The sequence below is a fragment of the Clarias gariepinus genome, chromosome 21 (assembly GCF_024256425.1).
Source record: "Clarias gariepinus isolate MV-2021 ecotype Netherlands chromosome 21, CGAR_prim_01v2, whole genome shotgun sequence".
In the NCBI taxonomy this organism is placed as follows: Eukaryota; Metazoa; Chordata; class Actinopteri; order Siluriformes; family Clariidae; genus Clarias; species Clarias gariepinus.
In genome coordinates, this window is record NC_071120.1 from 8,642,094 (window position 1) to 8,669,447 (window position 27,354).

The 27,354-nt window shown below is 37.9% G+C and overlaps 2 protein-coding genes across 5 annotated transcripts in view; both read right to left on the reverse strand.

The window, feature by feature from the left end:
• Positions 1 to 1,706: 1,706 nt before the first annotated feature.
• Positions 1,707 to 10,296, reverse strand: hdr (hematopoietic death receptor). Of its 2 annotated transcripts, none has more exons than XM_053481496.1 (10): positions 10,109 to 10,296; positions 7,440 to 7,557; positions 7,224 to 7,352; positions 6,871 to 6,982; positions 6,352 to 6,446; positions 5,808 to 5,903; positions 5,680 to 5,714; positions 5,329 to 5,577; positions 2,352 to 2,388; positions 1,707 to 2,234 (listed from the first exon to the last, which is right to left on the reverse strand). In XM_053481496.1, exons 1-10 carry the CDS (start codon positions 10,127 to 10,129, stop codon positions 1,936 to 1,938), a joined length of 1,191 nt encoding a protein of 396 aa, XP_053337471.1. In that variant the 5' UTR covers positions 10,130 to 10,296; the 3' UTR covers positions 1,707 to 1,935. The 2 variants fall into 2 exon arrangements, with proteins under 2 accessions (XP_053337471.1, XP_053337473.1); XM_053481498.1 differs by having other exon boundaries at positions 5,482 to 5,577; positions 10,109 to 10,289.
• A 13,236-nt stretch (positions 10,297 to 23,532) lies between these two features.
• Positions 23,533 to 27,354, reverse strand: part of unc5db (unc-5 netrin receptor Db) — a 175,904-nt gene continuing 172,082 nt past the window's right edge. For 2 of the 3 annotated variants that reach the window (XM_053480677.1, XM_053480675.1), the window contains 3 exons: positions 26,574 to 26,738; positions 25,945 to 26,123; positions 23,533 to 25,068 (listed from right to left, as the gene is read on the reverse strand). In XM_053480677.1, the coding sequence (XP_053336652.1) occupies positions 24,885 to 25,068; positions 25,945 to 26,123; positions 26,574 to 26,738 (528 nt within the window). In that variant the 3' untranslated portion in view covers positions 23,533 to 24,884. The remainder of the gene's footprint in view (positions 25,069 to 25,944; positions 26,124 to 26,573; positions 26,739 to 27,354) is intronic. The other variant, XM_053480676.1, reaches the window with a different exon arrangement.

The following is a 27,354-nucleotide window of genomic DNA, read 5'->3' on the forward strand; positions in this document are numbered from 1 at the left end:
TGTTTTTTTTTTCCTGCCAAATGATGGCCTTGTTCCTGCATAGTCATTTCTTTGGACCTCATGTTGAGAGGTTGAGTGAACAGCTCAACAATACAAATGTTGCACTCAGAACCAGCACCAGGCCATTTATATGCTTAATTAGTCAACATCTGTTGATACAACTGCTTGTCAGTCACTTGTCCCATTATTTTTGATCCCCCACCCTTTCCTGAATTGACATACTTTTGTCAAATCCTGCAAAACTAACTGAACTGCAGAAACCACCAGCTCTTAACCTTGATCATGTTCTTGTAGTTGATTAAACACAAATTCCTAGAGCTAAGGTAATAAATCTGATGGAAATCCTTTCTAGTAGAACGGAGGTTAGTAAAACAAGGAAAGGGAAATAATACAGAATAGATGTTCAACATGCATATTTGAGTGTGACAGTCTAACTCTAACAATTGGCATTTATATACTTTAGCATTAATATATTTCAAAGCTGTCCCATATACACTCTTCATTTATTCACACAAATGTAAATAAATAAATAAAGAGGGAAAAAAGTCCAAAAAGAACTATCTAGTTCCAGCAATATGACTCACACATATGGTGAAGTAACCTTTAGTCAATTCCAGTAAACCCAGTAGAATCAAGTAGTTTTCTTTATAGTCCATATTTGGTACCTATAGCGCTTTTCTTCCTTCTTTTATTTTATATATTTGGCTTTCAAAATAGTTTTTTAACCAATAGCTCACCGTTTCAGGGAACCTTACAGCCCCCTGCTAATCTAATGAATATCTAAAGTCTTTGTTAGTCCTTAATGCTCTAAATAATGTTCATGTTTTCGTGATTTTTTTATTTGAGGAAATAACCAGTTAGGGGTGGCGTGGTGGCTTATAGCAGTGTCAGCAGTGTCAGCTTGCACCTCCAGTTCGATTCCCTTCTTGGGTCGGTGTGCATGGAGTTTGCATGTTCTTCTTGTGCTTGGTGGGTCCAAAGACATGCAGATTAGACATGCAGATTAGAGTATCTGGTGTTCCCAAATTGCATGTAGTGTATAAAAGAGCATTTGTGCCCTGCAATGGATTGGGACCCTGTCCAGAGTGTACCCCCCTTTGTTTCCTTAAGTCTCATGGGACAGGCTCCAGACCACCTATATAGGATGCCTGTATCCTGTATATACTTGTATATACCATCTACGTATACAGAATAAAGCGGTATAGACGATGAGCAAGTGAACTAGTTGAGGGAATAGGCTTTTAAGAAACAAGCTAGGAAGAAGCAAATTATCATTACTTACAACCTTAATAATAATAATAATAATAATAATAATAATAATAATAAATAAACTATTTAAGCCCTTCACTACAGTGCTGAAAGAGTTGGGTTTAAAATAATGCCGCTTTACACAACACCACCCTCTTGCGGTCAATAGAGTTATGACAAGATGTAATATTGAATTTCTTTGGGGAAAAATTTCAAATACATTCAATTTAAGTACAAAGTTCTTACAGCATAATTAATCTAAAGTTACTAAACCTAAAAAAAAGTAAACTGCGTGAAACATAAATAATAATAATCTTCTTTTATCAATATATTGTGTGTGTTAAATGAAAAAAAGAAAGGATAAAAATATTATAAATCAACTATTCTATTATTTTGTTTTGCTTTTTCACCATAGTATGGTTAATTATATACGTCTTATTTTATGATACAATAACACATTTTGCAAATAGGACATTTATTATTAAATAACAAAAAAAAAATCTGCAAATAGAAGGAAAAAAATATGAAAATCAATTAATACATAATTTAAAGAAATGTAGTACAAAAATAATAAATAACATTCAAATGGCCAAAAGTCCAGTTTATCCCCTAACAGTGTTTCAGTAGAAAACAATAATATATAATAGTATAAACAATACAACACTGCGGGAGGTCTTGTCCTAGATATCAGTCCTCTTCGTATCTGAAGTAGCTGCTATTGATGGCTCTTGCCACAATGTTTTCTGCTGACAGCCTCTGGTTCAGAGTAAGCAGGACATCGATGAGGCTGTTGAAATCCGCCGTCATGCCTTCTTTTTCCATCCAGATCTTCAGCAGCTCATACACTCTGTCCTCAGGTGAAGACCAGGACACTTCCGCGGTCCTTATGGCGTTGTCGCTCAGGCCAAGGAGCCTGAAGAATCGGTTGTGATAGGTCACGTCCATCTCTCCAAAAAGGTCGAAGCTTTTCTTTAGAGAGTCATCTCCTGAGGAAAAAGAACAATAAATAAATAAAAAAATATTAGGAACCCGAGCTCAACCACACTCTGCAGGAATGACACAGAGACAAAAAGTGTATTATACAAAGAAGGACATGAACTTACCATTTACAGGAACAAGCCTTCGTAGTTTGTCATTTTCCTGGTATAGACAGAAAGTGGGAAAGCACTCATTAATATAAACATGTAAACATATTTGAATATGAAGCTTGGCTTGGCGGCTGTGATTCTTTTAGCCACCAGATGGCGCAGCCTAGCCAACTTCCTCCAGTTTAAGACAGGTTTACTTACTGTAGAATGACAAGGGGTAATGCGAAACTTACAGACCAACAAAATTCCATCTTTGCTAAACAGAATTAGCAAATAGGTTAATTGCTGAATAAAGAATTTTTACACATGAAGGTACTGGACAAGATACTGTCGAATGAAGTGGGCAAGGTCAAATTTTAAATCTTTGGTTTATTTTTAAATAATATGATAAATTAGTCATTAATTTAATTAATCTATATATAATACAACATAAAGCGATCATAGTATGTTTGCGTCAAGTAAGCAGCAGAAGTCTAACATTTAAAAAAAAAAAAAGCACCCAGCACCTTGCCTTAGGATGAACTGTTTCTGAAACAGCAATGAGTCATTATTTTGAAACTTCATTATATTCACTAAACCACATCCTGTTTGGTAATGAGAATGTACCACTTTCTATTTAAAGCCTCTAATTGAGAAATGTGACAAGGGATGCGTTTGCGCAACAGCACAGTGAGAAAGCACACAAAGCGAAAATAAAAAACAACTTGCTGCGAGCAAAAGCTTCACACCACATGTTATGGTTTTAAGATCCTTTAAAAAAACAGCAAAGGGGTAAATTAAAGGTCACAAAAGTTGAGTACATGGAAAGTACATGGAAAGTTAGCATGCATACACCGCACACATAAGCACTTGTGTCAGTTAGAGCTGCTGGAGCACACACACACACACACAAACTAATATATATATTCTCTCTTGATATATTGATATTCTCTCCTTCTGTCTATCTAGCTATACACACACACACACACACACACACACACACACAGTATATAAAGTATAGAAGATACATTTAAGGAATATTAGAATTATACAAATGTTTTAGAACATGATAACTGCTGTTATAGAAAATGTATGACTTCTGACCTATTAGAGTAAAAAATTTAACTCACAGCGGGATTAAGAGGTCATAATGTCATTTTAGAGGCAGTTCTAGAGGATAAGATCATCTACCAATAAGTACCACTGTGATTTTGAACCACCAAAGCAGGACACTAGGTGGCGCAACATTGTTAAATATTCCAATTAGATTTGAAAACAGAATTTTCAGTATTTTTTTTTAAGTCAGGCCCTAGTGAACAACACTACCACATACTTATGAGAGGGCGCACGCTCACACACACACACACACACACACACACACGCACGCACAAACTGAAGCGTCTGAGTTGCTGTCCGATACACCCCGTGCCTGCATGCATCAGACTTCCTGAGCTACTGTAACATTTATTCAAAATGTCGTCATTTACTTTCTCTGACCTGTGCATGGATGTTCCTTCGCTTGCAGCAGCTCCTGTTATATCTGTACTTAGTTTAGACAGCCTGCTAGAACGATGCTTTTTTTTCTTTTTGTGATCAATAAGAGATTAATCTGTGTTCTCTCTCTCCTAAGCTCAAACTTTTACACATTCCAATCCCTTCAGTTCCCTCTGTCACATCATTTCTAGTGTTTTATTTATTCATCGAAACTTATCCTAGTGATCTTATCATTTATACACAACTAGATAAAAGATAAAGAGTAAAAACAGCTTCTTCTGATTCTCCCTTCTCTTGATTTTTACCAGCTTAAAGATATTTATAAATGTAATAGCCAAAAAATTTTGCTTTAATCCTCACTTCTGAAGTGATCGATCTATTAATTGAGCCATCTCTTTATTCTGATTACTTATTTAATCTTTAATCCTTTAGTCTACTTGTGCGCAGCTATATCCACCCTTTGCTTAGTCTTTTGTTCACTGTCTCTTTCTTCTATTTATCCTTCTGATTTATCTGATTCATCTACTGGTCTCATCATCTACCTATCATTTCATCTGCCCGTTGTTAGCATCCATCACACATCAGTCAAACCAACCATCTTCTGTATCAAGCCATCCATCTAAATATCCACATCTTTTCAGGTACTTTTCCTTACATCTAACTATCCATCCATCCATTAGTCCATCTACCTCTGATCTAGCCATCAGCGTCACATTACATCCACTATCCCTCTGCCCACTCGCTCCATTCTACCGTCATATTACAGTATATCCACATGACCATTTTACCCATCCATATCGATCCACTTGCTCGTTCCACCATCACGTCCATCAATCCCACCTTCAATTAAACATCAAAACCATCCCCTACTTTATCCCTTTATCTACTCCATTCTACAAAAGTTTAATATTAAATCTACTGTGGATCTACCAACTCATTCCATTCTACCACCAGTTCAGCATAAAATCTCTCCAACCATTCCTCCATCCTTCTATTTACTTTAACGTTAGTTTAACATAAGGTTAAACATTATATCCCTCATGGATTGACCACCCTATTCAATTACCCACCCATTGATTCACGTATTCTTTCATCTATATTGAACCCATTCCACCATCAGTTTAACATCACATCCACTCATGCACCTACTAACCCATCTGTCCAATCAGTTATCACCCTTATGCATAAATCTCCCTAGTGACTCTTCAATCCACTGATCCATCCATCCATCCATCCAAATACAACCATATCTAACTGTCGAATAGTAACAATCATATCCAGTCATGCTTATCTCATATTCCTTTTATCCATTCTGTCCTTACCAACATCCATCGATCCTTCCATCCACATAGCTTTCTGCAACCTTTCCATTTATTCAACACCAACAATTCATCAACTTTTCTTCCCTTCCTTTTATACTTCTCTATCTGTCTTACTCAGCCTATTCACATAACACTAGATGTTTTCTGGACTGCCAGCTGTCTTTGATGCCTGCATGCACTGGAGCTGTGACTCTCACCAGATTGTTAAGCTGCTGAGGCAGTGAGTGGCTGAAGCTGCACACGTTTGACATTGCACACACAGGCAGGCTGGTCTGGGATGAAGCCGTGGTGTTGGGAAGGCTCGAGCCGAGCCCTTTGTCCTCCTCATCCTCTACCGTGTCTTTACCCACCGACTGAGTCAGACAGAGGAAGGGCTGCGTCTGTGCTCCTTCCTCCAGTGTGCAATTCATGCTGTTCTGCTTCACCTCCACCAAATCATCATTTTCCTGAAGATGGAAGTGAATACACTGTATAGTAATAATCTTCATCTTAAAAAAAAAAAAAAAAAACACACACTCCAAAAAATAGAAAGAGATTTAATTACTTACTATACATGTTTTACACATTAGCCATCTTGGTGCCACTGAAATTACAAAGAGGAGTAAAAAACCTTGGTAAAAAAAAGGTTTCACAACTGAGGTATAAATCTGTAAATAAATAAAAGGCCATTTCTTACCGGCTTCTCTACATCCAGCTGATGTTCTCCAGTACAGGAAACCGATGACCATGATTATTACTATTATTACGACAACCACGACTGGGATGACTGTCGCTGCATTTCCAAACACAAACACAATTGATACACATTTACATCATGATGAACAACTAAACTTTGTATCATGACCCACATCATCATCATCATCATCACTGCTTGCTTTGTCTATTCTTTTCTTTCTTTTTTTCCCCCAGAACTGTAAATTTTGCATTGTATAGAATGACAAAATGTGTGAAATTGCGATGCAACACTCCGCAAAACTGCAGTATGGTCAAAGCTGCTAATTGACACCTCCTGGCCAATTAGAGTTGACAGCATTGTGGTGTATTGTATTGTGTATAGTAAACATGCACAAAATGCACAAGGAAAAAAATATCAGATTTAAATGAAGCTACTTTCTCACCAAAGAATGTGTAATGCTGTACAAAAATGATTAACTCTTCCCTTTATCTCTTTACATATGAAGTTGGCTTGTGTGTCTGTCTGTCATGCATAATTTAGGTACCTGACAATTTTCTGCTGGAGAGTTTCTCATTTTTCCTGCAGATGGTGTTTGAGTTGGCTGTGCAGCTGTTCACCACTTCCTCATCTTCCTTACATCTAGATGTACAGCAAGGTAGTCACCAAGGAAAGATTTATGTACAAGGTGTCGGAGAACTCATAAATCGGTTACACAACAAAACATTGGTATCGGCTCGAAAAATCGCAAAATTTGTGCAGATGTACTGTAGCATAAAATAATTGATCATGGATAACTTATCAAGCACATTGAGTTATGACTAAAGCATGTGTTTTTTTTTTTGTCAGCTAAGGCTGGGATGAGTGAAGGTGAGGTTGAGCGAGTCTAATCAACTTTACCGCCCGATACATGGCACTTAGACATAATTTGAGGTCTAAAAATGTTGGCATAAAAGTTGATGCTTGTGATAATACAAGACATCCGCTCATATTTGCATTCAAATTCTCTCATATACCCACATTCACACAGACACACAAAATCAAGTACACACGACTTAAGACTTACTTCATACAAATCTTGCAGACCTCACAGGCTTGATCCGGCAGACAGAAGGAACCCGGTTTACACTGGCAACGTGTGTTACTGGTGTTGTTGCAGCGTGTTACAAGCTCCTGGTCTACAAATATTGATAATGATAAAGAAATCAGAAATCAGAAAAGGAAGAGGAATGAAACACTTCATGCTGTCAGAGGACAATGATCATCTTTGGGATGGTATTTGCAAGCAAATATGCACGATTAACACTTCTCAGAGCTCAGTTTCAATTATATATATTTTTTCTGATCTTATAGTAATTTAAGATTAAAACAATCTTGCTATTGGACACATAAACGGTGTATAGCTTTTTAAGTGAGTACCTGAGCGACACTGGGTGCACTGCAGACACTTGAAAAGTCCATTGTCATGCTCAGTGTAGGAGTCAAAGTCGCACGGCTGACACACACCTTTCTCCATTTCTTTGCTGCATCCATCTTTTACAAACGTACCTGCAAGATGAAATAAAAAAAATAATAATTTTTTTCAGGTGAAAGCACTGTATAGCCAGAATGCATTATGGGAACTGTGGCTCTCACCAGCCGGACAGTTGATGCAGCAGATGCCGTTGTAAATGTAACCCCTGCCCTCGTGGCATGCAACATCACGCTGTGTTCGGCTCCCACCGGAGATCCCAGCCCAAATCCAGAAAATCAACTACAAAACATAAATATAGGTAAATGATAAATAAATGAGCATGGCAATGTTTAACACATTCTTTGTTTATTTATATTTATTCATGATAAAATAAGGTCTATTTTTGAGCATGTCACGAAGCAAGGGTAAAACCAAACAGTTCAGCACAGCGACAGGAAGTTCTGTGAAATTCTTTGAAGCTCTGTGTTTACACCTGCTACTGCATTTGTGCTCACACTCTTTAACAGCAGTGGTAAATTTGAGGCGTCTGGGGGTTCGCATTTGAACTAAAAGTCAAGAGTGACTGAAAGACTCTGAAACTCGGATGATCAAATCATGTCACTCGGAAGACAATCAAAACTGATCAGAAACGCTGACTCAAATGTTAACCCGTGTTTGGTTAATTCAGATTCTAGCTAAACTTGTGGTTTTGTTTCATGTAAAAATAAACACGTTTTACAATTTTGTGAGTGTATATGTTTACATGAACTAGATATAGGGCATAGGATTTGAAAAGAAAATGCATTTTATATAAAATGCCATAATTTCTATTGTTTATTAAGATTTTCACAGGTTTTAACTATAAAATCTCAACAATAACCCAGCAAAATAAGAAAGAAAAAAAAAAAGAACTGTAGTTTAAGAACCACCGAGTTCAGTGACCAGTCAATTTCCACTTCAATATCTAACTTCAACAAACGATACATGCAACGTGGGAAAAACATATTTAAAATTGGCCACTTTAAATCCAAAACAAATTTTAAATCACACAAAATTTCAAATGACACAAAAATCAAACTAATCGGTGCAATTATGTAATCACAAAAGGCTACAATTTATTACACATAATATATGTACAGTTGGCAATGTCTGTAGACTCTGACAATAATTTAAACATTTGTTAACTTTTTAAAATAATGTTGCTGTTTTAAATAAATATTGTTAAACATCCTCTAATGACAATTATTTGCCGTTAGCCTTTATAAATACGTTTTTAACACAAAATGGGACATTGAATAGCTACATATCACAATCGCAATATGTTAAAATAATCTAAATGTTTTTTTTTTGTTTTTTTTTTATCAAATCATGCAACCCTACAACTGAATGTACAGCTACTGATGACAGTGTGTACAATCCTTTTTTTTTTTTTTTATTAAAGCAAATGGCCACAACTTTAATACAGCTATGGTCATTAAATGTGCACTGTTAAGTCATTTTGTTGCAGCAACCTAAATTAACATGCAATGAGCATCATTTGTAAGTTTTGCAACTAAAATAATAATTGAATTGCAGTTATAATTAAAAGTCAGTTGGTTTGAGCCCAGCACCACCAAGCTGCCACTGTTGGGCCTTTGAACAAAGCCTTTAACCTGGTCCGCTCCAGAGGCACTGTATTGTGGCTGACCCTGAGCTCTGACCCCAGCTTCCTAACCAGATGGGATATGGGTAAAGATAAGAATTTCACTTGTGTTGTAAATGTATACGTGACAAAACTGTGTGGATCCAGGAACCGGGCATGAAGCAGGGAATACACCCTGACACACTCTTCACACACATTCACACCTAGGTGCAATTTATCTCCACAAACTGCCATGTTTTTGCGAGGAGGAAGGAAAGCCATATGGACACACACATGTGACAGCAACTGAGCTCAGGACTAAACCTGGAGCTTTGAGCATGTAATAAGGGCATGTAAAAATAATAGAATATAGGAATATAGGGGGGAAATATATATATATATAAAAAATTTTTTAAGTGTTTTAAAGTGGCATTGAAATGTCTTAAAGTGTCAGAGTGGCAAAATGTCATGTGCAATGGCAGGTAAACATGTATTGTATAAAGTGACATGTGCAATGGCTTGAGATATGTAAATATGTATTGCATGAATGTGTCCATGATTGTAGAATAGAATAGAATAGAATTTCCACTAACGAAAAGTTTATGACAATTAAATAAAATGACATACATCTCCAAATTGAATTTGTTATAGTAAAATGCACACATCATGAACATGCACGAGCTATATGAGGCTTTTTTTGTGCGATTCTTAAGACAAACATGCATCAAGTTTGTAAAATAAACAGCAAAAACATGAAAATCTGTCAGGTGATTTGAAGATTGTTTATATCTTAAAAAAAGAAAGAAGAAAAAAAAGCAAACAAACAAATTCCTTAAGTGTGGAAAGTGCTCATGAAAGGTTTAACCTAAATGTAATTTCTAATGGGGGGGGGGGTATGTCAGTTATCTGGCTCTTAGAAAGATATATTTTCATATTAAAATGTATTCAATTTAAATTAGATTAACAATTAAATATTAAACGTTTTTTAATGTTCAGAAAAAGAGAGAGAGGGAGAGATGTAATTTTTACAGTGAAATAGTTTCCTGAATGTTTACAGTAACTTATACTGCATAAATAAACAACCTCTGCTGTGCGAATCTAGTCTGCGATTCAATGCAGCGAGTTTCGACACTTTCTTTTCCCTTAGAAGAGTTTTAGTAATTTGTTTTTTATCTTTTTCTAATTATTATATTTATTACGGGATAGTTTGTAGTTGAGCTCCAGACTCACCAGGCTGTAAATGTGTTTCATGTTGATCCTACAGCTCTCTCGGGGAAACCTGAAGTGACTGCGCTTCACACCGCGGCGTTTATCAACAACGCCATGCCCAAGTCAGAGTGTTCACACACACACACACACACAGCAGCGCTCCTGCGCTACTGAATAAACCGGTGTAGTGTGTGTTGGCGATGATGAACGATCATCACTCGTCACTCCTCCCTCCTTCTTCCTGCCTGTGTGTGTGTGTGTGTGTGTGTGTCTCAACACCTGTTTTGATCCTACTCCCAACCTGGTCTTTAACACACACTTGAGGACTTCCCCTTGATTTCATTTCTTGACTCCTTTAAAAACCTATCTCCCACCTTTCTCAAACAGACTCACATGCATTTCATTCTGTTGAATGATTCCCAGTCAGATCATTTAACTCCCAAACAGCGTACTGTATGTCTTTTTTCCCCCAAAGACATGTTTTCTCATTAACATTACCGTGTAACGCAAAGCATTACAAATGTCCACTGACTGTGATAGAACACATTTATTCATTGATTCAGTGAAGCAGTTTGTCCATAGTATAAGCACGCGGACTCTTGCCCTTAGGTCGTGTGTAGAAGCTCTTCAACATTCAAGACAAAAAGTCTTTAAGTCATATTCATGAAAATAGGCTATCACAAACCAATCTGTGGCAGCCCGGGGGCCTAGTGGTTAGCACTGTGGTCTTGCACCTCGAGGGTCTGGGTTCGATTCCTGCCTGAGGTTTGTGTGTTCCCCCTGTGCTTGGTGGGTTTCCTCCAGGTGCTTGTGGTTTCCTCCCAAAGTCCAAAGACATGCAGATTAGACTAATTGCTGTTCCCGAATTGCAGTGTGCCCAGAGATGTTTAGGGTATACCTCGCTTTGTACCCTAAGTCTCCTGAGAAACTTATTGTCCATAGTGTGTATATGCCTAGTGATGAATTGGCACCCTATCCAAGGTGTACCCCGCTTCATGCCCTAAGTTTCCTAGGAGCCTAAAGACCCCTCTCCCATAACCCCAGCAACACCCCCCAACCCCCCCCCCCCCCCCCCCCCAAAAAAAGGATTAACTCCTTTTTTCCCTCTAGTTTGTATAGTCTTGAAGAAGTCCTGTAGTCCTGCCTATTCCCACTGTGTCCTTCACAGTATGGAGAAAACTAGAGTATCCTGTAATTCCAGGCAGGAGGTGGGGATATACAGTCTAAATGGGATTCACACACACACACACACACACACACACACGCACATATCTTTTTTTTTTCTTGAAGCATTTTTTACACATAACTTTAGTGTAAATGTAATAAACCTTAATGATGCAATGAGGCACTTAAATGGAACTTTACTTACCCTTTCACACACTAAACTTACAGAAAGTGCATATTTTTAAGAGATATGAGGAAATCTGATCTCAAAAAGTAAACCCTTTTAGACAATGCACCTGAATAAATGTATAAAATTAAAACTGCAACGTCAGCACTGTTTCCATCTTACTCAGGCTTCAGAGACATCTAATGTATGGTGTTCAAAAGTACATTTTAAAAGTTGCAAAAAGTTTGGGGAATACCAAAATGCTTGCGCAAGAACCTTTTTCTCGCACAAGCACAGGAGTATTTAACCCCCTCACGAGACAGTCAGTGTGCAGTTGATTTAGCCCACACACACACACACACACACACATACGTATGTGAGGTTGGCATTATCAGAAAGACGCCTAGCAGCCTGCACCTCACTGATAACCTCAGTGCTGCATGTAAACCAAGGCTCAATGCCAAGACCCTCCCTGCTCCCTACCTAGGGTACAAAATACCATCTTTTTGCAACAATTACAGTAAATAACAATGAATATTTGAAAGTAAGCCTGTTTGTTTTAAGCTCACTTATTTTTTCATAAGTACACGAGATACATTAGAGCATGATGGCTTCTACACTGCACAAAGTGCACTATATCTCCAATTTCCATTTAGGATGGGCCCTAGTCTGCTGGCAGTTCGCAGGAAAGTGGGAGGAGATGATCCAGTTTAGTGAGTCATTAGCTAATCTAAGGGGAATTCCACAGTCATGTGCTAAAATTCAGACCTATAGGTCACTCATGAGAAATGTACTTTTACCTGGGCATGGCAAATGTGGGAAGAATAGTGCAGATAAATAAACAATTAACCAAATAGAGAAATTAGTTCAGAGGTATGGTATATAGTTTACTGTATATATAATGTAGAATAGAAAAACTTAATTTTAGTAATGTTATTAATACAGCAACACTTTTGCCTGACCCAGATAAAATGGTGGATTGTCCTGTTATTGCTAGCCATTAACATCCAATCCTTGTTAGCAATGATAGCCTTTAGCTCCAGTGTACTACATAAGGCAGGAAACATGTCCGGGCATGATCGCATAGATTTAGAGCAAAGGGACATGTGTTTCACTTTTATTTGTAGCCAAAATTACAAATTGATGCAAATTGATTTTGAATCTTTGAACATTACTAAACTAATTTTTTTTATAACAATCATGTCTGTTAGGCATGAGTCAATTCATTATAGTCTTACAAGCAGGAGTGAAAAGCATGCCTCAGTTGTGCAAACTTCCTGTCGCATACCCATCATTCAAATGACTCCCACAAGATTCTTTTTTTCAAGTAATTCATCTGACATGACTATACTTTATAGTTGACTACTGCTCCATTGTTAAGCAATGATCTTCAAAGCTGACATGATTTCCTGGCATTATCACATCATTAGCTACACTCACAGGAGGTAAAGTACAAAAAAAAAATCAGGTTGACGTTCGACTAATGCTTACAACTTACCCCCCTGATTATGTCAGAATTGTTTTTTTTTTTTAATTTGTTTCCACAGTCCTGGGGTTCAACCAATATTTAAAGGAAACTTTAGTTATTAAGAGTTATACTGAGTATACTGTACTGTGCATATCAGTCCCAGTCAGCATCTAAACTTATTCACTGTGACCATATAATATTAGTGTCTGTGAAGATTATCGGCCTAACAAGAAATAATAGTAGCTGAAGTAAAATATTAAAGCTGAACACAATTAAATTAACATTAAATATATGCTAATTTCAATGAAATAAAACTGCATGTATCTCCAAACTTAATTTATTATAGTAAAACATATCAATATGTTAAAGCTACATACAAGTATGAGTTTTATAGTCTTAAGACAAACATATAGTACATCAGGCTTGAAAAAATGAAAAGTAAATTCAGGAAATCTTTATATATATATATATATATATTATACTACTGTACAAAAGTTTGGGGTCACTTTCTAACTCCATGATCGTTCCTGTAAAGGAATGCTGAAGGCGCCAAAAAAATGCATTAATCTCCTTTGAACAGTTAATAGTGAGATGTTTCTGCTACTTCTGCTCTGTAAAGACTTCATAACGCCTCTAATCTGAGGTGCTGTTAATTTGTCATTTTTCAGGCTGATAACTCTAAATAAACTTCTCGTCTGTGGCAGAGGTAGGGTTTGGTCTCGCCCTCCTGGGATGGCCTTCATGAGAGCCAGTTTCATTATGGTGCCTGACGGATTTTGCAAATGCACTTGACAATACTGTTCTTGCAAGAACTATTACAGAAAGGCTGACCTTTGTGTCTTAAAATAACAACTTACTGTTGTTTTGTTGTTGTTACGTAATTACCTAATTCCATATGTGTTATTTTATAGTTTTGAAATCCCCAGTATTGTTGTAGAATGTAGAAAATAAATCACTAAACAAAAATAAAAAAAATTGCAAGTGACCAGTAGTGAAATAGTGTGTATACACTAATTTAGTTACTTTTAAAGTAACTATTACTATTAAAGTAATTATTAGTCTTCCTTTTATTTAATAGTTGGTGTGTGCGCGTGTGCGTGTGTGTGAGAGAGAGATGTGATATTAAAGGTTAGTTTATAGGTTCCAGTATATATTGGAAACGGCTACAGCATGAAACTAGTCTGATATTTAATACAACTAATGTTGTTACTTTCTTTTCCCTCAAATGAGTTTTAATAATTTATTTATGAAGTAAATTTATTATTATGGGCTCGTTTGAAGCTAAGCTCCAGACTGTCCAGGCTACAAATGTGTTTTATGATGATCCTGCAGCACTTTTAGGGAGACCTGAGGTGAATAAGCTTCACACTGCAACATTTGTCCACAACACCATGTCCAAGTCAGAAACTTCACACCCGCTCTCCTGTGTTGCTGAGTAACCGCATAGTTAATATTCACCACACACTAGTACTGGGCCCGGAAGTTGAGTTGTGTCAACTGGACCTCCTTGTTAGGTCATAATGTTTCACTACTCATATAAGAAACTTCTTTAATACTACAGAAATAATTAACATGTAAGTCATATGAGGACTGGAAGACACAAAAAAAAAACACATTAGCATTTTTCAGGTCGACAAAAGGATTCCAGTAAGCCACTGACGTGAATATTTGTTTAGACACAGATTGTAGGACGTATTACCAAATAAGGAATGAGGAAGTGCAATAAGAGGGTTGTTTTTTTAACCATAGATGTATAAGAAAGTTTGCACAATATCAGAACACACTACAATAGCAATAATGTCCCTTTAGGCATGTGCTTATGTTTTTAGGCCTACATAAACGCCTAAAAGCAATAAAAAAAAATTTGTCATTTTAAGTTCTTACTAAGCAATTGTGAGATAATTCAAACACAAAGTTGCTGAAATACCGATATAGTGTAGATAGTGGCCTGAATATCTGTAGTGACAGAAATCAGGTATTTTGTTGTTTTTTTAATCATAAAATTTTTTAGGATAATTTAGCAACAATTTAAATATAATTTTTAAGTTAACTTAAATTAACTTCTTTACAATAAAATGTTCTTTTTCAGGTTATATTACATTTTTTGTATTATTATTGTTTAAAAGCAACTTCTTTCTTTGACCATCTTAATAAGAGCAGTTATCAAGTCTATAAATGCTTGAAAGAATAAGTAGTCTAGTGAAAAACAATTGTGGTTTTACATTGTACTTATTCTGCAGTATACCGGACACTAATCTTGAAACTGAACGTAATGTCAGGATTTTTAAAACTTCCTTTTTTTCTGGAATGGAATGATTGTACAACACTCATCTTTAATCAAAGCACATTTGATTTTTATTTTTTTTTTAATCAGCCCTGGGTCAAAATTCTACATAATATGTCAAACATGTACTGGAAATACACATACTTTACAGTTTGTTTGTTTGGTCATTTGTTTTGCATTTGCTTAAACACTTTGCTTAAACAGCAGGATTTGCCCTATTGTCTCAAAACTTTACACATGATCCAAATGAGACACCACATCTAGAGATAAATCTCAGTTTAATGTCAAAATGAAACTCTCTTCCAAAATGGCTTTTTTTGTTGTTGCAACAAAGTGATACACATGAATAAGTACTCTTTTAAAGCAGCAGAAACAGCGCACTGATACAAAACCTATACAAAACATGGATATCTTTAGTACTTCGTATATCTTTTTGAATTTTTTTGAAACACAGGATTATGTGAATTGCATTCACTGTGCTTGGTGGGTTTCCTCCGGGTAATTAGTTTTGTTCCCAGTCCAAAGGCAAATTAGGGTAATTGGCGTCTACAAATTGCCTAAAGTGTGTGAATGAGTGTGTGAGTGTGTGTATGCCCTGTGATGGATTGGCTCCCCATCCAGGGTTTACCCCACCATTTGGCTTCCATGAAACCAAGAAATTTAATCGGACACTAACAATTCTACCAAGAAGAGCAGTCAAATATCTAAACAGAATTCTAACAGATCTCTACCACAAGCTATTGCTGAAGGTGAATCTTGTTAAGGGACATTAATCCAAATAATATACCTGCTGGATGAACATTTTGTTATATAATTAATCTGCAACAGAAATATAACTGTATACAATGCAAAATATTACTCTCTTATTTTAAAATGAATAAAAAGAATATTTTTTTTTACTCAAAATATTTACTGCACATTCAGCTTGTACTAATGTTCCTCCATCATCAGAAGTCACAAAAAGCATAGTCAGTCTATAAAATGAAAGTTCTAGTAAAATAATTGAATGTCCCTCATTAGTTTATTACCTTTAAGATGTAAAATCGGGTGTCTGATCTTAAAAAAAAAAAGAAAAAAAAACACTCAACACTAAATGCTTGATGAGTGGCACTCCAATGTTAGATTGGGCTTGTACTAATATGCGGGTAGATGTGGGTAGATGTCTGGGGCAGTCTCAAGCAGTTTGCTGAGAGCAACAAAAACATGGGATCCGGTCAGGAAACAGCTTTCAGGAGACCTTAACATGAAAACCGTCTTAAAGTTGGAGAAACCCCAGTGAAAAAAAAAATACACTTTAGTGTATTACAAATATATTGAAATCCTCGATAGTACATTTCAAATATACTAACAAAAAATTGTACCATCAGTTAATATATAAAAAGTATACTAACATCATGCTTTTACCAAATTTTGGAATTAAATTTTTAATATACTTAAAAATAATTGTATTATAGTACACTTTTCAAAAATATATTATTGGAAAATATACTTTAAGTGAAAGGTTGGTCTAATTCCCAAAGTATACTTATTTAAACTTGTTTTTCAATGTATTTTTGGTATACTTTTTAAAAAATATGCTCGAAATAATCATTGTACAAATGTACAAAAAGTATACACTAGAAAACAATTTTTAATATTCGGTAGTCTCAGTATATTATCAGTTAAATCTAAATGTACTTATATTTAGTGCACTACTCTCTCGTGCTTTTAGACTCGTTTCTGCACGCTGAATCTCTCTCTCGCGCGCGCGCGATGTTAAACTCGTTTTTGTGCGCTAAAAATCATTTTTTCCTGTTCAAGATAATTTATGTTTGCACTCTCTCACTCTTCTGTGTGCTCACAGAATAAAGTGACACACTTCAGCAGTGTGATATCTTTGCATCTATTCCAGCAACCCATAGACTGGAATCGGCGCCTCACCAGCCAATTGTTTGTAGGCGGGCAGATTCGGAAAGTTCGCTCTCTGATTGGCTCCCCAGTCTGCCACTTCTAGTTTGAATTAACGGCTGGAAGCTGCAACATCGCGTGCGTTAGTTCGTATCGTTATTATTTTATTTTCATCGGCATAAGGTAAATTTAACGGTTTTTGTTAGGTAGTTTGTAATTAAGTACATACTTTAAACCATAGAATGTATTGTGTTGTTGCTAAATCTCATGTACTTTGCTTGTGGTATAATGGCTCCGTAGCTCTCGGCCTGTTTTCAGTCTCTGTGTAACAGCTAGAATCAACTCACCAGGTTTAAACTAATACTGTACCTGTATACTCTAATACTAATGTCTGTCTGTGTTCAGACTACAGTTTAAATTTTAGTTTTCTGTGTTTGTTAAATACAAATAAACTATAGGACAGTTTTTTGTAACCTTGTGCAAATTAAATTTGTTGAACTCATGAATAAAATCTCCCTCATAATTACTGTACTAATGTAATGTGTTTCAAAAACATGTTATAGTGTAGAAAATACATTCAGCATTTGTAAATTATCCTAAACACCTTTAGTGTACTGGTAATACATTTGCAATACTGTAATCTAGAAGGTTTTATGTACTGTATGATACAATAAAGTATATTTGTATTAATCTCACAGTGTACATTTTTATTATTTGTAATTGACAAGAAGTATAACAGCTACTGCTGTAATAAAAATATATACTCATAGTATATTAATCATACATTTGTAAAACAGTAAAAATAGCTGTAATGTACTTATACTATATAAAATATATACTTAAATTGTATTAATTACTGTCAGGTATGTACGTTAGTACACACACAGGCATATACTTTAAGTGTACTAAGTATACTTAAAGTTGTTCCACTTTAGCACACAAAAGTATACTTAATACACTTCAAATTGTACTTATGTACAATTTAATTACAACTTAAATACACTTAGTACAAAATTAGTTGTTCCAAAATAGCAAACTTCAAGTATACTAGTCATTAGTCTGGCTGCAAGTACATTTAAGTATGCTTTGGCATGCTAGGATTTAATATATTTAGTATACTTTTTTTTTTACTAGGGAAGCTATAAAATATTTTAAAGTGTTTATTGACACCAGGTCTAACAGTAAAGTAACTGAAAGTGCATGACAGAAAGAGGCGATAGGAAACTTGAGGAGCTACTTAAAAAAAAAAAAAGCAGGGGATGCAACTGGAATAAGAGTTCACATCTCCATGGTCACCAGTGTCCACTTGTAGACATAAGGCAGTGCACTTGGAGTATGCTAAGGAGCATATGATCAAACCAAATAAGTTTTGAAACAAGATTTTATGGTCTGATAAGGCCAGAGTTATTTGGCCTAAACCATACAGATATATGTGGAGAGAAAACCTCTGCCTGTGAGTAGAGGAACACCATGCCCAGAGTCAAACATGGTGGAGGCTTGCTGATGTTTTGTGGGTGTATGTTTGCATCAGGCACTGGAGCGCTGCATAAAGTAGAAAAAGAATGAATGAAGAGGCAGTGAATCCTTCAACATGACAATGACCCAAAGCCTAAAAAAAAAAAAAAAAGGAAAATGTAAACGTTTTACCGTGGCCCTCCAGACCTAAATATCATCAAAAACCAAGCAATCCAATAGACTTGGAACCAATTATACCATGAAGAATGGTGTAAGGAGGAGAAGATTATAAACACACAGTGAGTACTGAGGAAGCCCAGTACTGGTTTAATGCTCATGATGACTCAATGTATGGGTTGTAGCTACTCTGGCAAGGGGACTTTTTGTGGTTACTGCATTTATGATGTGTTTCACAGCAGACTACTTTCTTTTTTTCTTAAATTCCTCAAAGGTTTTATATATATGTTTATATATGTGTGTCCTTTTTCTCTGGCTCGCTTCCTTTCTCATGTCTCCTCTGATAGTGTGCAGCTCATATGAGATAAGAAGACGCTCGGACTTTGCATCTGAAATGCCGGCACATGAAAAGAAACTGACAGCCGCTATGTTCTTTTTATTCCCTTTGATCTTCACTTGCTGCTGTAAATGTTTAAAATGTGAATTTGGTTAATGATATGACGGCTTCAGTGGTCCTCAATTCTTTAACATTGCCTGAAATAAAGCGTGTGAGTGATTACATTTGCACTAGTCACAATTTTTTCGTCAAAATATCAAAAGCAACCTTGCTCATTTTCTATATTTCTAATTTTGTTTATTAGTAAGTATTACATTGATTTATGCTAATATACTCATAGTTTTTACCTAAGCGGTATCTCTAGGCAAACATGCCATGGCTTTGTTCATGGCCGAACAAATAAACTTGCAATGTTTACCGTAGGTGCAGTAGTTTAGCAGGTAATGCCTGCAGGTAATTCAGAAAGGGTGTTTATGTCTTTATATGGCAATGTAAGAAATGCTTGCGTCATGTTCACTCATACCTACGTAGATGGCTGATATCATTTGTTATTCCCACAAGGTGTTTACGCTCAGACATCGTGTTTTAGTCCTGAGGCCACAGTTCGGCTGGTGTTCAAACAACAACTTGTATATTTTGTTGATTTGGATTATAATACAAGGGGTGGTCAAGTCAACTGGGACTTGTGATTGTGCAGACTAACAGAACACAGGACTTTCTTTATTTTTATATACAATTTGCTGCTACACTAACACACTAGTTCTTGGATACCATCAAGGTGGAAAGTCATGATCAGACCTGCTGCTTTACATCTAAAACACTGGCCTCCCAGGAACTCCTTTAATAAGGCAAGCATGTGGAAATGGTCAGGACTCCCAGCCAAATTCGTGTAATGTGCAGGTGATGTTGTGTGTACACTTCCCAAAGACAGATGAGTATCTTCCACAAGTCAAGTTTCAAGGACCAGGCATTCCACTCGCTGAATGTTCATGTCAACCACTATGGTCGGCTACAAGACACCCCGTTATTCATGGACATTTAATCATAAGTCCCATGATAGCCCCCTTGTGTTTATTTCTAGATCAACATTCCTACTGCTACTGGTGACTTTTATTTAATGTCATCATATATTTTTTTTCACATTCACAGCCAAAATGCAGGTTTCTGAAATTTCCTCCTGACACACTCAACAAGAAAAAGCAGTTTTGTTTGTAAAGTACAACAAAGTTCACACACGCAGGGTGTGAACCCAAGATGTGACATATGGCTTGAATCAGGGCGCCAATTTGGTAACTTCAACCAAACAAAATAGGTAGTGTGACAGTAATTACATGAAGATAAACAAATCAGGGTGGGGGAAAATACAAGCGGTTTCAGTTACAAGGCAAATACTTAAAAGAAAAAAAAACAGTGGAATTACAAACCATGGACGGGTCAGTATTAATAGAGGAAGTGTCATTACCTCATTTGATCATTGAGGACATTTAGGGTTTGAACTTTAGACCAACTGATTAGTAACCCAGTACCAAAACCACTGACCTTACACTTCCCATCACTGTGAAAGTCTTTTTGTGATTGAGTAAAACTCATCCTGAGCGTTTGATTAAGTGATGAAATCAAACAGTTCTTTGGGGTGCACTCAGACATTCGGACACTCCTGCAGTAACACTTGCTGCCCGAAGCCTCTTGTTCATCACACTGCTTTATCTGCTCTGTCGGCGTGTGTGATAATGAGAGTGGCTCCTGGGACAGGAAGGTTTATGGCGCCTGAAGTCATTAGTGCGAGAATGAGAGCCAGCGCTCTGTCCTGACGGCCGTCCCATTGACCGGGCCATCGCTTTAAATTTTATAGCAGTACTGCTGCATTTATTTTACAATCCCCATTATATCTTATCTTCATCTCCATGATGACCAACATAAACAATAAAGATGGAAAAGGAGCTGTAAAAAACAAAAAAAAAAACAGGGACCTACCTAAAGGTAAAAATACATAAGGTGAATAGGTTAGTCACTAAAGCTTAACATTTTTTTGGGGTTGGGTTTATTTCAATGTATTGCTCTAAATTATTTCATTTACTGTAAGCACTGATTTAGTAAAAAGTGTGATATAGGGTGTATATTTGGTCTCAACTTAACATTAGAATCAGGCGAAATATTCCATGTGAGCTTATTGGAAAGTGCCATTTTTTCACTATAGGAATTTAAAAGGGAGAAAAAGAGAAATGAACTCATAGAAAGGTCATATTGGGTGCCACCTACTGGTGAATGTATATATAACCCTGAGGAAAAAAAAACAACAATGGTATTTAAGATTAAGTTATTAGTCGCATGTACCTGACAGCACAGTGAAATAATTTTTTCACATATTCCAGATAGGAAGCTTGGGGTCAGATCGTAGGGTCAGCCGGGATACAGCTCCTCTGGAGCAGACAGAGTTGAAGGACTTCATAGTGCTGGGGCTTGAACCCCTGACCCTTCTGAACAGTAACCCAGAGCCCTAACCGTTTGAGCCACCATTGCTCAGCCATAAGATCAAAAACCATGTGTCTAATATTGTGTAAGTCTTCCTTTGTGCTGCCAAAACACCTTGTTGTTGTTGGTCTTTTGGCTGCTCCCAGCAAGGGGTCGCCACAGCGGACACTTGGTCCGCACATACAAGCTTGGCAAGGGTTTTACGCCGGATGCCCTTCCTGACGCGAACCTTTCCATTTTACCCAGGCTTGGGACCGGCACGGCATCCAGTGGCTGGGGTTTGAGAATTGAACCCGGGCCTTTCTCATGGCAGATGAAACACCTGTTACTGAGCCTAATTGGGTATCAGGACCCAATGTTTTCCAGCACAGCATTAGCCAGAGCATCACAATGCCTTCTTTATTGCTCCATGATGGAATGCTTGTGTTCTCTTCTCACCCATCAAAATAAAGTAGACTACAGGTCAAGTGTTCTTGGAAACGATCCTGGGGCCCTAATAGAAAAAGCGTTTGCCCATTTCAGATTTGCTCATGTCTTTACACGTTACACTTTTATTTAAGTTTTATGCAAGATTTATTTATTTATTTATTTATTGTTTTAAGGGCAGCTATGTAAAAAAATCTATTTTGTTCACATAAAAAATTTCCCAGAATACTAGATGGATGTAACAGGCATGATTTGTCTTATTTATCGCTGCTCAGCGTTTTAACCAGATGCGTCACTCTGGTATGTGCAGGAGTGGCTTGAAAGACAAACTGACGGTAACTGTGACTCATTTGTGAGGCAATATGAGCAAAAGCAAAGTAGGCGGGACAGTGAGTTTATTGGACTGCACAAAAATACAACCACTGATTATATCACCTCCACCCAACCTTGCCATGTTCGTGCTTTTTACTGTTGCCGAACTTACACCCGGAAAATAAGTTCCATCAACATGCACTTGATTTTTTTCCCCCCTCTCTTCACCTACTAAAATATTCTCCTTAGCAATTACCCTAAATGCTAGTTTTCAACAGAAGCATGTAAAGTTTTCAGCTTTTCATCATTTTCTTTACCGAACTCTTTCTTTAAAATGACCATAATTCAAAAGGTCCAGCTTGAACGTTAAAAGACACCTCGAGATGTTCCTGCTAAACCGGATAACATCTTTCATCGTTAATGACCACTAGGATGTGTCTTTCGCTGAGCGAGCAAGCGCTGTCTATTAAAGATGACTGCAAATGAGCCCCATGGAGGAAGCGGATTAATGAAGGCGGTGACTTGGAAAAGACGGGCACAGTGTCACACTGCCGTATCCATCTCCACTCCTACATCCTTTTTTTTTTATTTTTTTAAACCTCTCACTGGCACATGGTCCTCTTTAGTGACTGAGTTTGATAAGTCAGTTTTTTTTCCCTCAAAATGGTTCCCTCAAAAAGGACTGTTCTTTTTGATTTTTCGACCGATTTAAAAAGGAAGATGGCAAGAACAGATGGCTGTGTGCTTGCTCCATATTGTCTGTATTAACCCTTGCAACCTGAGCCTAGTGCTTGTCTAGTGCTTGAATACCATCAAAGTAGAAATTCTCTCAGAACGCCAGAGCCATGAAGACTGTCTACTTCACGTCTGAAACGCTGGCCTCCCAGGAACTCCTTTAATTGCCCGAACACATGGAAATGCCCTGATGGAAGATCAGGACTATATGAGGGATGTGGCAATAACTCCCAGCTTATTTTCAAGAATCAGACGTTTGACGTCTGAAGGTTCACAGGAACACCTGCAATGGGCTCCGAGCCACCTCGCTGGGATCTTCAACACGTTTGCACCATACAGATGTTGTACTGCAGCTAAGAGTCGTATAATCTCCATTCATGAGATACTTCATCAATTTGCTGAAAAGTTCCAGTTGAATTTTAAGTGGACATGGAAAAAGCTTATCTAAAAAGAGCTGACTGGAAACTGGTGGTTGTGTAGAAGCTTAGCAGGAATGATGACGTGACTTGGTTTGTAGCTTGGTTAAATCAAGGTGTTTAAATAAAACCATAAACTCTTTGCGTTCAACTTTATTTGGATAAACAGTTTGTCAATACATTAAAATCTTATGAAAAAAAAAAAAATCAAGCGGAAACATATTTGCCAGGAAAAAAAATCCTGCAGTTATGCATATATTTATTGTCATGTGGCTGGATTTTTCGACAGCAGCAGGAGGAGCTCATCTAACAAAAGAGCAGACCAGTATAATTCTATTTGATCTCGTTAAAAAAATAATTGTCACATTTGATAAGAAACAACGGGGCAGTTTCCTGCACATCGTTCCTTTATTCATTTTTAGGATGTTGGTCGTTGGTCGGCGAGAGATGTTTATCAGTCGCTTGTATGTAGAGAGTATCGGTTCTGTTTCTGTCATCCAAAACAAGAGACTAGTATTCATAATATCATTTATACATAAAACTCTTCGTGAAATGTGTCAGATAAAGAAAAAAAAAATATATATATATATGTTAAACAATAGTATGTTAATCTTGTTCTAAAAGCAGTTCTTACTAAACCCAGTGCCATACTATAAGAGGCTTAACCTCCTCCAGCGCTCTGTATCGGTTGCAGGAAATGAGGCGTGTGTCAGATTGAGGGGTTTTTTTTTAAGCTGATGTTGGGCTGGTGACAATTATCTGACTCTATCTGTCTCGCCAGAGCAACGTCCTCCGTGCAAAGGCGACCGCACTAACTGCTGCTGTTATCTAAGAGAAACACACTGGAGTGGTTGTGTTGATGTTCTACCCGAGATCCATGCTTACGCTCACCATAATACCCACACACACACACACACACACACACACACACACACACACACACACGAACACACACCCCTCCCTTGCCCTGGCACCTTAAAAACAACATTAAAAAGAAAAGCACATATTTTTATTCGTCTGCGTCCCAGTCGCAGCTTTTACAACGGCTTCCTATCAGCAACACAAAACGTCGCAGTACACAGTGTGCGTAGAAATATTTCCTCACTCAGGAAGGGAGGGAAACCGCGTCGCTTCTTTTGAAACACGCCACACGACTGACCTCTACAATGCTTTATAGTGCAACCAAACCACGAGAAAAAGTAAGTAGTAGCACACTGAAGCGTTAAAGGTCCATGCTGCCTGTGAGCCAGTGGCGAAGCTTGAGAGGAAAAAAGGAAACGGTTAAGAAGGTTTATGACCCGAGCTGACCCTCGTAACTGAGGTACAGCTCAGGCAGAACTTTCTTCAAGTGCTCTCATCTTCCTTTTTTTTTTTTCGAAGAAGTGCAGTGCGTCCTTTTACTCTGTCTTTACGTGCTCCTCGTGTTCACGTCTCTCTGGAGCCGGACGTGAGCGTTCACGTCAGGAGTTTACAGACGGATGGTGCTGGCGTCTCTCCGTCACTGGTTGTAGTCCGTCTGCGTCTCGCACGGGCTCTGGGCCGAGCTTTTCGAGTGGATCTTGCTGATCTCCTCGAGGGCGCTGGCCAGCGAGTCCAGGTCTCCGGAGGCCTGGTGCCGAGCCTCCCACAGGCTGAGGATGACCCCGGACGGGCTGCGCTGCTTAGAGAAATACGTCAGGTTCCTGAGGAAGGCAACGAAAATACGACGAGTCAAACCATATTCTTTTTTTTAATTTGCTGAATAACACCATATTTTTGATTAGACCCATATGTGATGAGTCTGCTGTACAAGTCCCTGTGTGTGACTTGCTAATATAGAAACAATAACGTATTAAAGCAAAAATATATTATTTATGTTACAGACGTCAGAGTTGCTGTTAATGAAAATGAATCACGACTTTCTGTCCAATCAGAATCAGGGAACAAACAACACCTCGGTGTATAATACTGCTGTATGGATTGCGTTTATTTTTTAGTGCTGATTGTATGGGGATAATGTTGCTCTTTGTGGTTCTCCTCCTCTTCTTCTGTGCCTTTCATCTTTTCTCTCCTGAGTCATTTAGTACTCAGACGTCTGGCACAAAGGGAGCAAGCACTGATTCACTGAGCCAAATACTCTGCTTTAGATTTATTTCTAAGGCAAACAATCATACGTTGTCTTGTTTAGAATTACACATATTTGGAGTTTTGCACCGAGTGTTCGCATCAATCTGGTGCTCATAGTCATGGCCACCGGATGGCAGTATTTCAACACGTTTGTGCGTCTAACTCCAAACAATGAGTAGTTATTTGCTCCGAGTTGTAAATTATCCGAAACGCCCTCAGTGTTCATGAAATAATAACGCTCCTTAATAAAGCTGAACAACAACCGAGCTCGGGCCTAAACCATCAGATGCTTCCCTTCTTAGTAAATGACATGCTTAGCATGCATAAGATATATTAAATATTGCAGAACATGCATAATGTATAACGTATATGCCACAACAGCATGATTATTTACAGAGTGTTGTATCACAGAACTGCATTGTGTGCATCAGCGTTGGGCGGGAACGTGTTACCTCTGAATGTGGAGTTTCTGAGCGAGGAGCTGCCAGTCCTTGCCCTTGGTGTTGGCAGTGTCGAAGGTGGCGCAGATGCGCTGCCGAATGGACGGAGGGATTTTGAAGGCTTTGGCGCCTGTCTGGGAGGTGACCGTGCAGTCGGTCTGCATAAAAAATGGGAGCATCTCCTTTTCCTTCTGGAAAAACAACAACAACAAAATATCAAAAAGCATCACAAACTTGAGGAGTGTTCACTAGGACCTGGAGCCTATCCCAGAACGCTTAGAGCACGAGGCATGGTACACCCTGTTAAGTGTGCCAATCCATCGCAGGGCACACACATACTACGGGCAATTTGGAAACACCAATTAGCCTAACCTGCATATCTTTGGAAAGAAACCGGAGTACCCAGAGAAAACTCACCAAGCACAGGGAGAACATGCAAACTCCATGCACACACAGACGGGAATCAAGCCTGGCCAGGAATCGAACCCAGACCCTGGAGTTGCAAGGCAACAGTGCTAACCACTACACCACCGTGCCGCCCAGTGTGAGTGTTGTGACTCGTAACAATCAAAGAGTAAAATTTAAGTGTTGTTTATTATTATTATTATTTTGAGCAGATCATCCATGAAACAAGAACCGACCTCCTCCACGCAGGTGTAGACCTGCAGAATCTGCTCGTGACCTTTGACCTGGCGCACGCTGATCTTGCAGGAAAGCTGCGTGGTGCCAACGTTGAAGCGCTCCAGAGAGAAGGCACAGTGCAGAGGCTGCTGGTTACTGTTCCATACCTGTGAGAAGGAGAACTCCTGCAACACACACAGAGGAGAGAGAGAGAGAGAGAGAAAGAGAGAAAGTGAGATAACTTGTGGGGAGGGAGAAGAAAAAAAGACGTGAATGGTAAAGAGAGAAGAGGGAGATGAAAAACATGGGAAAAGAGTAGGGAAAAAGCGAAGTAAGGACAGAGACAGACAACAAAAGGAAAAAAAGAAGACAGACACGGCATGGAAGAAGAAGGTTAAATAATGAATAATGATATGAAAGGATTAGAAGAGAGAGAAATTGAGAAATCTGAGAAAGATATAGTGTAACAGAAGAATAGATTAGAAAGCATCTTAAAAATATAATGAAAGAGTAAAAGGAAATGACAAGGAAGCTCAAGAAAGAGTGGAAGCAGAAAAGGTGAATGGAGACAGAAAAGATAGAAAGGCCAAAGGCCGAAACCCAAAGCAGAGCAGAGGCAAAGTAGTAAGAAAAAGACAGGTAGGAGATAGGAAATGGAGATATAGGCATGAGGAGAAAATAAGTAGAGTGTTAAGGGGTTACAAAAGATCAAGAAGGGGCGTGATGAAGATTTATAGAGACATAGGACGAGGGGGAGAGAGATGAAAGGAGGAGAGACACGGTGCTCAGTGATGTGAGTGA